The sequence below is a fragment of the Lepisma saccharinum genome, chromosome 30, assembly GCF_977018435.1.
Source record: "Lepisma saccharinum chromosome 30, izLepSacc3.1, whole genome shotgun sequence".
NCBI classification, from domain to species: Eukaryota; Metazoa; Arthropoda; class Insecta; order Zygentoma; family Lepismatidae; genus Lepisma; species Lepisma saccharinum.
In genome coordinates this window covers 28541725-28557141 of record NC_139258.1, presented here as the reverse complement: position 1 = coordinate 28557141, position 15417 = coordinate 28541725, and the positions used below count along the sequence as shown (strand labels likewise).

The window sequence follows — 15417 nt, the reverse complement described above, 5'->3', positions numbered from 1 at the left end:
AAAGCACTTTCACCATTTCTTATTAGTAAAAATAGTTTGTATGCACCCTCAAATAATGAAAGAACAAGTCTAAAATAACCACCAGTTCTAAATCAAACAATATAAAATTATAGCTGCTGTTGTGGAATGTGTTGGGTGCTATATTCACTTGCAAGAAGCCTTTGGGCTGTTCTGCCTCATGGTGTGGTAACACATTAAGGTAACAGACGTACTTTTTCTTTTTTCACAATAACAATTTTACAGGAGAAAGTACTTACAAAAATGAGTTGCAGTAGACCTTACAAAGGTTTCTGAAGTGTTTTTTCCCCTTGCTTAACTTATTTTGCCGGTAAATCATGTATTTTTCAAGATTAATGTTTCTCCGATGCACGAAAGCTGTTCCCTTTGTGTCCTCCTACTATTCGAACCAAATGTTGCGTTCGTTTGATGATGTAACAACCGGTCAGTGTTTCCAACCACGTGGTTTTGCAACTGAATTTTTCTAATGTTAAATAACCATTTTGGTAAATTTCTCGTATCGGACAAACGGCTGAAATTTGCTAGTTCATTTAATTTGAATATTCGTACTTACGTATTCTGCATTGAGAAACATTGTTGAAAGTGGCATTTCGCTTATTTCACGGCAATAAGCTCTATTTGCGACATATCGATTAAGTTTTCTTCGTTTCTTTTTGCCTTCGGTAACACGCAAAATGGTGGTCACAGTTTCACTACCGTACTCGGCATGCAGTGTTTCCACCCCACTGCACCCAAAAATACCTACGTAGCCCCACAAACCATTGACGCATAGCCCCACGAACCATTCATACATAGCCCCACGAACCATTTCCGGTAAGGTTAGGTTAGGTAGGGTCACTATAGGTTACAATAGTTAAAAATTGGTTTCGAAAAAAATATGCATAGCCCCACACACCATTCTCGCATAGCCCCACGAACCATTGACGCATAGCCCCACGAACCATTGACACATAGCCCCATGAACCATTGACACACAGCCCCATGAACCATTGACACATAGCCCCACAAACCATTTGCGGAAACGTACCTTTTTCTGTTACAAATACACGTGTTTGGAAACACTGACCGGGATTACGTCATCAGACACAGGCTACATCCACCTGGAAGTAAATGGATGCAACAGCTTTCGTGCATCGGTCACACATTTATATCGAAAAATGGATGATTTACCGGCAAAATTCAATGAACAATGCGAGAAAACACTTCCCCGAACTTCCACAAGTCTAAAGAAACTGCATTCGGTAAGTAATTTCTCCTGTAAATTTGATAAAATCCGTTTGTCCGATACGAGAAATTTACCACAATTTTAACTATGTTTGCCTTTCCTAACCAAACCTTGCCGTGCATGGTTCATGGGGTTTTCGAACCCGAAAAAAAAATACAAAATCAGTAACACGAAAGTAGGTATTTTTCGGTGGATTGGAAACACTGCACACCCACTGATCATCGACAACGCTAGTCAAGATTTGCCCGCCATATTGTGTGTAACACAACCCAAAAACGAATGAACAAAAATTACTCACTATGTGGAAAATTAAAATTATTGTCGTGAAAAACGAAATGCCACTTTCAAGAATCTTCAGCAATGCAGAATACATAAGTACCAATGTGAAAAAGAAAAAGGAATTTCAGACATTTGGCGGATACTAAAATTTTAATAATATCTTTGTTGATGTCCATTGGTAATAAATGGAACTTTTTTTGAAAAGTTCATGTGGAATGAAAAGTTTACTATTTTATTGTTTACATAAGACACCCCGTATAAAATTTCATTTTATCAATTTTATTTAATTTACAATATTTACAACGTAACTCGTAATACAGTAGAAGTTCGAGGCCATGGTGGGTCGCTCAGATTGGTGGTTTTAACAAAAATACCTGAAAAAAAAGGGGTTAAAAGCAGTGAACTAGTTATTCATACTGTAAAAAATTAGCTTTTTTATGACAATAACGATATTGCACCAGTATCGTTGTATACAATAATGCGCAATACCTCCGAGAGCAACTCTGTAAGGAGGACAGTAAGTTTTCTTTTTCATCACTATCCATGTATCCTCATAACATCTCCAATTGCACGATAAACAACAAGTGCTCGACTTTAAATGTAAAATTAAGACTTGATATTCATTATCATTTAATAATATTGCACGTTTAGTATCTGCAATCTTGAATAATCTTGCACTTTAAGCGGATGTATAATTCTTCCAAGATGGATGCCCCCTACACATCGTTCTTTGACACTTTAACAAGAAATTGGTGAACCTATGTACATTATATATTTACACAAAACAATTTCGAACATTCATAAAGCCACTTACAATCTCATCGGGGCTCAATATTCCAAACTGTACACGTTTAACGGTTCGCAAAGGCGCCTTGGAATCATTACACAACGCCATTTTGACGTTCTGCAATTCTATGACGCGGCCTTCGCTCTCCCTCTCCGGCAATGCATTTTTCGCCAAAGTTCTTATACGTTTGTTGCTCTTGACGCTGATTGGTCGTTCTTCTTGCAGTGAAACAAACTATGGTTAATCCTAAATAAGGTTCTTTCTTCTAATCTGTGGTTCCTTCCTTGTTGCCGTGATCCTAAAAGGAACATGTTTTTAATTTTGACAAGAAAATAAAGCAAAACAATACCAAAATTTGTAAAGATGTAGTAAACATAATTATTAATTAATAAAATTTATTATTAAATTTCCACTGTAACATTCTACACTACTGATTTTCTAGAGTTGTAAATTGAATCGAGGGAATTTTTCTCAGAATATGGGGAATTTTGTTTTTCTTGCAGTGTGTGTACACTTGCCTCAATTCGCACTCCGGAAGATTGTTTTTTATACAGCATATTTGCAGAAGATGCAATCTATAGGCATGCATAGATAGCTACAGGTATATCAATATATGCTGTATAAAACACACTAGTGCTGGCGATGAGATGTTGACAAACTAATCCAGGAAAAATGGCAACAATTAACTGTAGTACGAAGGAAAAATTGCTGTCATTGATTGATGATGTTGAATTGATCGCTAAGTATGTATTTTTGTTTTAGAGAAATGCGAATATTTCTGTGAATCGTAGTTTATAACTTTTATACATATTTTCATCTTTTGACATAATCTTAGCAAGATTGTCATATTGTATTATTTTTTAAATGCTACATTTTGGTAATATCTTACTGCATTTATACCTTTCTTGAAAAGGAATGTCATGTGAAGGAATGTTGAATTAATGGAAAAAGGCAAATTGACGGTTTTTAGCTTAGAATATAGCTACCAATTTTTCCCACCCCTACATTTTACACACTATTTTGGTTATAACACTATTAAGCCTTGTTTCCATGATGAAAAACTCAACATGCTGACTAAGGCAGAAATTTATTTTATTATAAAACATAAACTAAACGTAACGTTTCAACCTTCTAGCAAGGTCTTCTTCAGAGACTATGCCAAGTACAAATGTAACAAGGTCCACAACAGGATGATACATATATACAAAAATACTCCCCTCCAGACTATTAGAAAGTAGGGCATGAGTTTACAATACCAGACCACTCTCCAATTTCTATAAAATTTCGGTGTCCTGATGACGTATTTGTAGTTCATATTTGGCGGTCACTTGTTAAAATTGTACATTTACGTGTAGAACTTGTAAAATAACCTTGCGATTTACCATGGTGATTGTCCGTACACAGCAATTTGGAACCATCTTTCTTTCGCAATTCGTTAATGGTCTTCCTTTACGCACAACAATCTTGCTACCTTGTGTATTGACGTCAGACGAGGAATGCCTACGAGGTTAGGTTAGGTTCCATTAGCATAAATAAAAAGAAAAATTAATATTTTGGCTAAGAGAACTATACCTTGTCTTGCGTTGATTTCTTCATGTTGGGAAAATGGCATCTTCCTTGGAGCTACTGCTCTTATGGTAGGGTTTATGTTACGTTAAGACAACATAGTTTATTACGTTTTTTTCTCGATTTCCATACTTGACCACCAATGCAGATTTGTGATTAGGAGTTCACAATTAGTGAGTACTCGAAATTTCATAGAAATTGGAGAGTGGTCCGGTATTGTAAACTCGTTCCAAAAGTAGTTCTGGTACAATCTAGCAGGTGGCTTTCCCTTATCAACTGTACTTTCACCTGAAAGAGAATGTGGTTGGACTCTATATCCCACGCTCTATTTCCTTCATTCTTCATCTTTATTCTCTCCTCTTTCTCTCTCGCCCTTTCCACTCTTTCTAACATCTTCTTCCATTCTTTGTTTAACTTCAGTCCCCCATTCTAGTTCATTGTGTCTTCTTCACCTTTCTTGTCTATTTCCTTGGACTCCTTCCATTTGTTAGAAAAGCGGGCATTAAAACTTACAGGAAGGAAGGGAGAAGCATCTTAAGAAAAGCGAAGAATGCAAACAAGAAAAAGGAAAACCGAGAAGAGGAAGAGGAAGGGATTATCTACGAAGTGAAATGTAAATAATGTCAGAGTGTGTACATAGGAGCAATGAAAAAGAAGTTGAAACAACATAGGGATGATGTACGACTTAAGAGAGAGAGAAATGTGATATTTAAACACATGAGAGAAACATGACATGACATAGAGTGGGATGAGGCTAAGCTATTAGGAAGGGAGAAGAGAAAACTAGTGAGAAAATTGAAGGAGTCCAAGGAAATCGAGAAGAAAGGTGAAGAAGAATCAATGAACTGGAATGGGGGACTGAAGTTAAACAAAGAATGGAAGAAGTTGTTAGAAAGAATGGAAAGGACAAGAGAGAAAGAGGAGAGAAGAATGAAGGAAATAGAGCGTGAGATATAGAGTCCAACCAAATTATCTTTCAGGTGAAAGTACAGTTGACAAGGGAAAGCCACCTGCTAGATTGTTCCAGAACTACTTTCTAATAGTCTGGAGGGGAGTATTTTTGTGTATATATATCATCCTGTTGTGTACCTTGTTACATTTGTACTTGGTGCGGAGTCTGAAGAAGACCTTGCTAGAAGGTTGATACGTTATGTTTAGTTTGTTTTATAATAAAATAAATTTCTGCCTTGGTCAGCATATTGAGTTTTTCATGCTATTTTGGTGTCTAGAGAAAAGGTGGATAATACTTGTAAGCATTTTATTTGTGCATGCTGGTAGTTTTTCAAAAAAATTCAACCTAGAATGATGCAACCAAAAATTTTTGTATTTAGAAGGCGATGCTACAAATGCAAGGAACTATAACTGAAGATTGGTCAGTGTATATCCGAACTATTAGTTCTACTATTAGTAGAACTAAACTTGTGAAAATTACTTCCTTTGGTATAACTATCAAAGCCGGGAAATAGTTTTTTTCAAATTTACAGGAGAAAGTACTTACAGAATTGAGTTTGTGTAATTTCGGAAGGTCGTAGAAGTGTTTTCTAGCATTTTTCAATGTATTTTTCTATAATAATGTCCATCCGATGCATGAAAGCTGTTGCTTGCATTTCCATCCATGTATTTGAACCGGATGTTACGTGCATCTGATGACGTAATCCCCGCTAAGCGTTTCCAAACACACAGTTTTTTCACTATATTGCCCAACCTAAAGCAAACTAACCTTAACGTGATGGTGCGTGGGGCTATCGTGAATGGTTTCTGGGGCTATTCTTGGATGGTCATACTATCCCGAATGGTTTTTGGGGCTATGCGTGAATGGTTTTTGGGGATATGCGGGAATGGCTATGCAGGAATTTTTCTGTTAAGAAGGTTGAAACACTGCTTTGTCGTTTGAAACACAACACTAGTCAATATTTGCCCGCCATTTTGCGTGTTCAGGAAGCGAGAAGAGAACGAACAATAATTACTCGATATGTCGACAATAAATACTAATTTAGTTAAAAAAAAGCGAAATCCCTTGTTAAACAATCTTTCGCAATGCAGAATAGCTAAGTACGAATGTAAACAATTACAGAATAAACGAGTTGCAGACATTTCCCGGCTTTGATAGTTTTACTCTTCCTTTTAATGTTCAAAATAAAAAAAGAAATAATTAATTAACCCTCATTATTTTGGAGTATTCTTGCATTTAGAACTTAATTATTATTACTCTAACAGACAACAATTTAATTCCTGTGATGGTGTTATATATTTCTTAGGGAACTTCTAGAGAACACCATTGCTCCAAAACATCAGAAGCTCTCTGCAACTGATCTGTCTCAGTTAACCGAGTTGCTTGTTTTAAAAGACACCGAGTTGAAGGACACTTTAAAGGTAAAAATATAAAAGTTATTAGTTATTTGTAATTGTCTTAATATGTCTTGCATGTATTATTAACAGTAAACACTCCCATAAGTCTTAGTAAAACATTAAAATACTGACCAAGGGAAAATTTATTATATAAAAAATGGTAACAGTTCGGTATATTGGAGACAAAATTCCTCATTTTTACAGAAGAAGCTACTTACAGAAATGAGTTTCTCTAAGGTTTCCAACGTTCGTCAAGTTATTTTCTTTCATTGTGGAATCTGTTTGATCAGGAAATCATGTATTTTTCAAGAGAAATATCTCACCGACGCACAATTGCCATTGCTTTCATTTGCTTCCCGTACCGGATGTGATGACGTAACGTCCTGTCAGTGTTTCCAACTTTTTTTTTCTTCTTTTTTTTTTTAAACTATGCTTGCCTAACCTAACCAAACCTTATCGGACATGGTCCGTGGGGCTATCCATCTGCATAATGTACAATTTGCACACGTGACAAACACGATAGTAGGTATTTTTTGGTGAAGAAGGTTGGAAACACTGCATACCCACAACAGTGTAGTCAACCTTTGCCCATTATATTGTGCGTTAGGGAAGCAAAAAAAAAAGGAATAACAAAAACTATTCTCTATGTGAAAAATTGTGTTTGTTTTCGTGTAAAAAGCAGGCCTCCCCGATGGCGCAGTGGTAGCGTCGTCGCCTTGTAATCAAGGGCTTCTGGGATCGATAACCGTTGGAGGCACATGGTGGTTCGGATCCCACTTTAAACTGTAGGTCCAGTCCCAATTAAGAAGAAAAGCACTTTACTGTGCATAAAGTGGACTTAAAAACACCAAATCAACCAAATCGTGTAAAAAGCATAATGGCACCTTGAACTATGTTCCGCAATACACAATTGGTAAGTACGAACCATGCGAAATGCAAAATATCCAATTTTAATGTGTGTCCGATAAAATGAACTGGTACCTAAAAAATCTATAATACACTAAAAAGGTAACTAACAGGGTCTTCTTCAGACGAATATTCACACTAGAATGATGAAAATTACAAAACATCATCTGATATATACACACTCCCAGACAGGGTCATTACATAAAACAACATGAAGGCACCAGTCCTTATCTTAGAACATTTCTTATTTCTCATGTCTTATAATATGGCATCAACATGTAGAATGTAGAAATTTATGCAAAAAATTCACTCAACCAGGTCTGTGGCAGCAATTGCATGCATATTTTGCTTAAGTTTCTATGTACTATAAAACTCTTGTTTACAGGGAACAACAATTATCAAAGTAAAGATAAGATAATCAGAAAACTGTCATTGTGTACGTGATCTGTTAAATTTGGTACATGTGGAATAGTACAGTTCAGTTAAAACACTATTAGCTGTTTTATCAATGTTTTTTGCTAAACTTCTAAAACTATCTATTTTGTTAGACAATAAATTATCACTTTCTAATGACAAAAATTAAGTAGGCACAAGCAGAAATACAAGTTTCAAAATTTCAATATGAGCATGTGCACCTTTGTATTTTCTCATCGCTGAACTTGATTAGTGTACAGATAGTTACCTCTTTCATTAAGCTTTACCTTTATAATATGTGGATATACAGGGTGGTCCAATAAAGGTAGAAATTCATTAATTACCTTTTTTTAACCACCCATTATACCCAACTGTGTATAGAGGATAATTAAAAAGGATAGCTAAAATTACTCCATAATAATTTTTCCCCCCAAATTTCAGCTTGCAACTGAACAGGCAAAAATTGACCAGAAAATGGAAGCCTTGAAGGCTGAAGTTGAAAGACAAGATCAGATCATCCGTCAACTACAGCAGCAGCTGAAAGATGCTGAACAAATTCTCGTGAGTGCATTTAAAATTAAGATGAGTAGTTTCACAAGAAACTATTCTGTCAGTATTAGCTAATATAGGCATAGCAGTGTAAAGAATTAAGGAAAAATTGCCAATAACTGTAATTTCTACAAAGTCTGCCATTTTATTATGTTATTTTTAAAAGCTAATGCACATACAATGGAACCTTGATTTTATGTTTTTCATGAGACTAAGATGAAAAACTTCAAATGTGGAAGAAATTTATAAAATTTCACTATTTGAACCATGAAGAATTATTTGAAAATATGAATTGGGGTGCCGTTGTATGTTTGCATTGTAGTAGATGCGTAAATACACAGTTCCATTTTTGAAGCTAAAATCCTACTGCCATCACCTAGTTATTGAACCATTCAAGGCTAACCTGGAATATTTGGGGTAAATTTCTAATTGGTTCATGGACCAATAGATGGATTCTAAATTACAATTTATGTGGGAGCCCCCAAAATTTCAGCATTGACCCAGTGTTACGAGTACAATTGGGAAGCTACTTGACAAGAAGAATTAGCTGGAACTCAATGCGCTGTCCCTTAGGGGGCTCTTGGACCATGGAGTTTAATCTCTATATATAGTGGATATTGATCAGTGATGTGCTACTTTGGTAGCCAAATATGTTGAGTGATTGGCTCAATGTCTTGCTGCTGATCATTCCTGGTTTGAGCTCCAGTCTGTATGTTTCTTTGTAAGTGTCCTTTCTTCTAATCATCATTCATCTTCATTGTCAAATTTAGGCAAAAGTGATAGAAAAACAGTGCTAAATAACAAAATTGCTGATTAACCTTATAAATGTATGTGTATGTATGTAATATTCAAGTTTATAATTGGTATACATTGTATAAATAATTACAAAGGGCAGAACATTTTTGTAAAAATCAAGAATATTCACTATTTTTGTGAATATTTGTAGAAAATATTGATCAGTTACTGATCATATCAGTGATGGATTTTTAAAAAAATTAAGCAGAAATGTATTGTTTTGTTATCAGGTTTGTTTAGCTTCAAGCATTTCAATATTATTATTTGTTTTTTTACATGTAACTCTTTTTAATTTTCAAATTCAGCTTTTATGCACAGTTATTCTTATGAGGTTATATTCTCTTTAATAAGGTATGATATTTTTACTAAGTTTTTGCTTGAAGTGCTTATTTATAATTTTGTTTCTATCTTTCTTCACAGGCAACAGCTATTTATCAAGCTAAGCAAAAACTGCAATCAATTGCAAGAGCCAACAAAAGGCCTGTGTCCTCCGAGGAGTTAATAAAGTTTGCTCATCGCATTAGTGCCTCCAATGCAGTTTGCGCTCCCCTTACATGGCAGCAGGGTGATCCAAGACGACCATATCCTACAGGTATTGATCAAATTGGTGTAGTATCTTTTTTGCTGACAGGACTAATAATTTTTATCATTTGAATATTTATATAAATATTTTCTGACACTGACACTGCTATTATTTCAAATAATGTGAAGTAGTAGTTTCTGGAACACTGCAAAAATTATGTTTCCTTTTCTGTGTTGCGTATATCAATAATATTTATACATAATTGTTGTTATTATTGTAAATTAAAGTCATAATTTGTGCACCCTGTTGTAATTGTGCAGTTTTTTCAAGTCACCTGTTTATTTCAATTTTCGTGCTCTTCTTGTGAAATATTTGCCAATATGCATCAGTTTTGCACACAAATGGGAAAAAAATCATATTGGTAATATCCCTACTACCGTGCGTCCATTTCGATCTTCAGCCGAGAGATCGGGAGAAGCGTGAAGGGCGGCGCTGACGGAGATGCCGACATTTGCGGCCTGTAATGCCCGCTTATTTTTATGGACATATGCTGACATTTATATAAATATTGCAAAACGAGCACTAACCTGTGTTATAAGATTACGGTTTTAATTTTAGTAGCTTAGTGGCTATATGTGCCGATGATTTTGACACGCCCACCTCTTATGAAACACAGCGTAGAGGGTTGTTTGGAGAACATTCTACCGCTGCACCAATATCATCGAGTTTTGCTTCGGTTAAAATCCGTCGTTTTTGCTTAGGTGTTTTAAAATTTAACAATCCAGTTTCTCGTAATTTAAGGACAAGATGTCTAACCGTATCTCTATGTGGAGTTGAAATGCCTGGGAATTTCTGTACAAATTGCCTACACACGTCTCGACACGAGTCTGTTTTCACGTAAGTGTCATACATAAGAATTCTTTGTTCTAACGTGAACCTTTCGGCTGGCATTCCAATCGTCTCACTGACACAACACACACACACACTACAATAACACAAACAAGTAACTGCAAGTAACCAAGAATAACACTCTTGCGCACAGTACGAAATTAACATGCTCTTGGTTTACATTGCTCGCCACTATATTCACAGCTCTGTCTTCATCTAGTCGCGAAGGAACAAAAAAACTCGAGCTCGGAGATTTCGGATTGCAAGGAAGCTCACGAAAACCATTCACTTTTAACGGTTTCGTCTGCAGCGTAATCTTGATACAGTGTTGCACATTCGAAACCTCCAAACGATTCCCATCGCCACAAAACTCTTTCAAGGATATAAACTTAAGCAGGACGTTACTGGTCAAAATTATGATTAAAATGTTCTATTATCTGTGGCTCTTAACATTGTTTCTAAAGCGTATTTTTTTGTGTATATAAGGGCAGAACTTGGATGAATTACAGATGATAAATTATAACACAGGTTAGTGCTCGTTTTGCAATATTTATATAAATATCTGCATATGTCCATAAAAATAAGCGGGTATTACAGGCCGCAAATGTCGGCATCTCCGTCAGCGCCGCACGCCACGCTTCTCCCGATCTCTCGGCTGAAGATCAAAATGGATGCACTGTATATCCACAATAATGGAAGTTTCTTAAAATACTGAATCCTTAACTGCAGAGTTTGTTCAAAATGAGAACAACAGCACAGGTTAAGTCTTAATGCTTTTAATAACTTGAGCATGCAAGAATTATGATATAGGGAACTAAACCAGTTTAATTTTAAATAGGTAGAAACCATAATTGTGGAACTGAATATACAACAGAGGAACCTTTTGAATTCAAAGATATAGGATAAAGTTGTGTGTACATGACTTAACGTTACCAGTTCTGTATTTTATTGATGGACCTTGTTATTTTCTAGACATAGAGATGAGGCTGGGGTTTCTCGGACGTTTAAGTGATCTCCCCATCAATGGGCAACTTCTTCAGCAGCAGACTAGTCTCGATGGACTACATAGACCAAGCCACCCTCCTGGGGCAGGTGAGTTGCTTTTTCTATGTGTGTCTCATTGCAGTCACACATGTTTACATTCCTATTTACCAGATAAGTATGTGGAAAATTCCTGTGACCAGGGTTTTGAACTGACAACCATTGAGCTAATGATCACTGTAAAAGCCTAATCTATTTTTCGAGGATATACAGGGTGGTCCAAAAATAGGTTGATAGTTCACAATTGACATATGCCAAGTAGGTTTTGTATTGCCATTTATTACAGCAGTGACATTATGTAAATCCATGGGCGTAATGTCTGGGGTCATGGGAACCACTCAATGTAAAATACAAGGGAAATATAAGAAGGAAAATTGTCAACCTACTTTTGCATCACCCTGTATATCATGTACCTTGGGAAACAATTGACCCTTTTGAGAATCAACACTTGCTAAATGAAGGGCTCGGGTGTAAAACATGGTCAGTGACATTTTGGTAATTATTGAGTTACAAAGTAAAATGTGCCATCCTTCAATTTTAGAGTGAAATTGCCATGTCATACAATTTGCATTGGACTCAGTGAAGCCTTCTGAAATTGGTAAACACAACACGAAAACAATTTATCTACAGTATAGTTTCTAATAACCTTTTTTCTATATGAACCAAAATGTCACTTACCATGTTTTAAACCTGAGCCCTTCAAATGACTTTTCATTAGCCCATACATAGGCATATCCAACTTTCCAGAATGGAGTCTGCAGCTTTGTTTTTCCAAGAAGTTGACAATTGTTCTTACAGTGCTGGGCCAACAGAAATTTTGGGGATTGCTGCTAGACCAACCCATCATGTTTTTAACTTTCTTGAGAATAACATTATTTTTATATTTTTAAGTTTTTACATCCTCCCTGTAGTTTTTAACCATCTTTACGTAAACATATTGATCATCGCCTTGTAATCAAGGGGTCCCGGTGGAGGCACATAGTGGTTCAAACTTTAAACTGTAGGTTGTCCTAATTAGCCCTTCTGTACATGCAAAAGAGGCGCCTCTAGCTCCACCCTGGACTTATTCTTTCTCCTCTTAACACATCAGCCTGGCTGCAGTGTTGCCAGCAGTGTATTAATGATTCTCACTAGATCTGTGTACATTATATAGGGTCTTTCAAATAAAATTCCCAGATTACAAAAAATTATAATTAATTTTATTTTCGTTCCACAGGCAAAACAACTACAGTTCTTGAAGGAACATCGTTGATATGCTCAAATTATCCACCATGCCTATCCAACACTTCACATGTGAAAAACTCGATTCAGTTTCACAGTTCACGGTTGCAGTACATTGTCCCATCGTCAGCCCTAGTTCGCTTAGTGTCTGGGGTGCTTGTTTAAAGACTTCTTGCTTTAGAAAGTGCCAAGTGAAAATAAGCTTCTAAATGTACCAAAGGTTGTCCAGCAAATAGGGTTGCTGTTCTATCAATTTGGAAAATTGGTTTATGAAGAGCAAGTGTTTTTCTTTTGCAAAGTGTGTCAATTCCTGATGCACCTGGACTTTATAGGGATATATTTTATTCTGATCAGCTTACTTTCAATTTTTTCCACGCAAATTTTTCTTCGTGATCGATTTTGCCACCCGTCGGATGGTTTCGTCAGGCGTGTACTGTGCCTGACGAAGTTACCAGACGTGTGGCAAAATCGATTGCGAAGATAAAATTAAAAGTAAGCTTATCAGAGTCAATTATCTATATCTGCATAACCGTCAAACAGATATCTTTAGATACAAAGTGATATATTTGTAAATCTTGTTGTAAAATAGGCCACACTGTTGTCACTGGCATGCCAGTCTCAACTAATAATAGCCATAAGGATTTCTTTTGTGGGCTGTTGACGACAGCTTGATGCACGTTTGCAACACAAGCTGGTGATCTGACTATTAGTTGCATGCAATTCGACCTTGCACATTACCTGTCTCGCTAAACTGCTTCACATATTGCATAATTGTTATTGGATCTGGTGCCCATGCATATTGGTACTCGTGTTGAAACTTTCATTGGACAGCGATTGCTGACTTTGACTCAATATACCAGGTGACAACAGACAACTTACGCTCTTTCAACAACTGTATGTGCTTTGCCTGTGGGATGAAAATAAAATTAGCTATGAATTTTTGTTATCAGCATTTAATTTGAAACACCCTGTATATTCATAATCAAATTGTCAATTTTATATTGCACTGGAGCATGCAATGCATAATCTAAAAGTTGTCAATATAGAATTTCATGTGATTATTATGTTAATTTCATATGTAAAATATTTGAAACAAAAGATTACAGATTGCATTAGGTCCCTGTCAATGAAGGAAGAACCTCGTACACAGTTGGTTAAGAGCAATTCTCACAGCTATGGACTTCCTTTCTTTTCTGCCTGTACATTATAATACTTACTACTGCCTACTTTGTAGTCACAGACACTTCTTGGTTGCAATGATCTCATTGGCGATCAATGGGATTGTTACAACCCAGAACTGTCGGTGACTACTAAACATTCTGCCAGACAAAAAGATGACACCGGCAACACTGAGTGGCAGTTGTCAAGAAGGCAACAACCTTTACAAGTTTCTCATTCTTAGGGGTGGAATGCAGAGGATGTGAATAATTAACTTAACATGAGCTTCACTTTCAATTTTTGAAAAAAAAAATGTTATTTTTCAGAACCGCCCTCACAACAAGGAACATTTTCATGGCATCCATCAGGAGAGATGCATATGTCAGTGCCTAACCAAGGAACAGTGCCAATGGACACCCGTGGACATAACAAGGAAAATGAGGATGTGGAAGTAATGTCAACAGACTCAAGTAGCAGTTCATCAAGTGATTCTCAGTGACTCAACATTTTGTGTGTGATATTTAGTGTTTTTTCATGAGAAACTACAAAAGAAAAGGTTTTGACATATTTGGTGTCAAATGCAGTTTCCACAGTATTTTTGCATAAGTTTTCAGTTTGTGTCCCTCTCTTTTACTCACATTTGAAGAGTTTTATCAGATGTTTAATAAAACATAGGTCAATGCTTTCAGGATTCCTTGTATTGTCAACAACCATGATAAAATTTATTATAGTTACAGTGATATAAAAACTTATCAATCAACTGAAAGTGATAATTCAAAGTAGAAGAGAAGACAACGGGACGATGAATATAAAACTTATGGGATTGTTTTGGAGCACACATTGCAAAGATAAATTGCTTTCTTCTGGACTAATACCTCACACAAAAGGTTGGTTCTTTTCCACGCTGTATCACAATATTGATGTCTTTCCAGTTTTGTAATTGATCTCAAAAGTATAGACTTCCGTTTTTATTAACATCTTTTACACAAGGGATTTGGAGTCGTACTTTAAGACATTGCAAATGTTTTTTAATGTATAATGTCTTCCAGAAGGATATTTTCATTTTATTGCACCATTGCAATTGTATAAATTATATGGAGACGAATAGCTTAGTGTTTGAGAACAAAAAATAAATTAATAAAAGACAGGTGAATAATCTTATCTTGAAAAAGATGATCTCACTGTGTGTGGATGATAAGAGACATTTTGTAGTTTAAATGCGATTTACGTAAACCAACTCCATGGTGCAACAACTTTTTAAGGGCCAGATCTGCCATGCAATTTACATATTTGAATAAAAAGTTCATTTTTTATTGTATTTGCTTTTCTATATATAAAGGGTGATGTGATTCGAACAAGTGTTCTCGATCTCGGGTTATCAGCCAATTAACCTGACGGATAACACCAGTTGATTTAGATAATTACCAAGAAGTGACCCCTCAAAATTATAAAGTAACTTTGTACAAAATTGAATACAAATAAATGAGTGTTTTGTAGAAAAAAGGCAGATATTGTTATAGTTTAGCTCTTGTAAATAGCAACTAGTCACAAAATATGTGCAGATTAGAAAATTACAATGTGTTTTGGCTTCGATACTTTCAGCCTTGTACAGTTTTTCTTGATTTTAGTCATGGCAGGGGGCTGGGCCCCATATAAGGTGATGGGTGCAAATAGCTTAAGTGCTAGTGCACAAAAAGA

General features: G+C 35.9%; 2 protein-coding genes across 2 annotated transcripts in view; one reads left to right on the top strand and one right to left on the bottom strand.

Annotated features, from left to right (window-relative positions):
- The window catches only part of Polr2A (RNA polymerase II subunit RpII215), a 43005-nt gene extending 40532 nt beyond the window's left edge, over positions 1–2473 (bottom strand). Inside the window, exon 1 of the mRNA XM_083115512.1 lies at positions 2337–2473. Within this exon, the coding sequence (XP_082971638.1) occupies positions 2337–2417 (81 nt within the window). The 5' untranslated portion in view covers positions 2418–2473. The remainder of the gene's footprint in view (positions 1–2336) is intronic.
- A 464-nt stretch (positions 2474–2937) lies between these two features.
- MED4 (mediator complex subunit 4) lies at positions 2938–15030 on the top strand. Its single transcript, XM_083115293.1, has 6 exons — positions 2938–3052; positions 6134–6248; positions 7986–8105; positions 9309–9480; positions 11272–11391; positions 14046–15030. Exons 1-6 carry the CDS (start codon positions 2982–2984, stop codon positions 14216–14218), a joined length of 771 nt encoding a protein of 256 aa, XP_082971419.1. The 5' UTR covers positions 2938–2981; the 3' UTR covers positions 14219–15030.
- Positions 15031–15417: the final 387 nt, after the last annotated feature.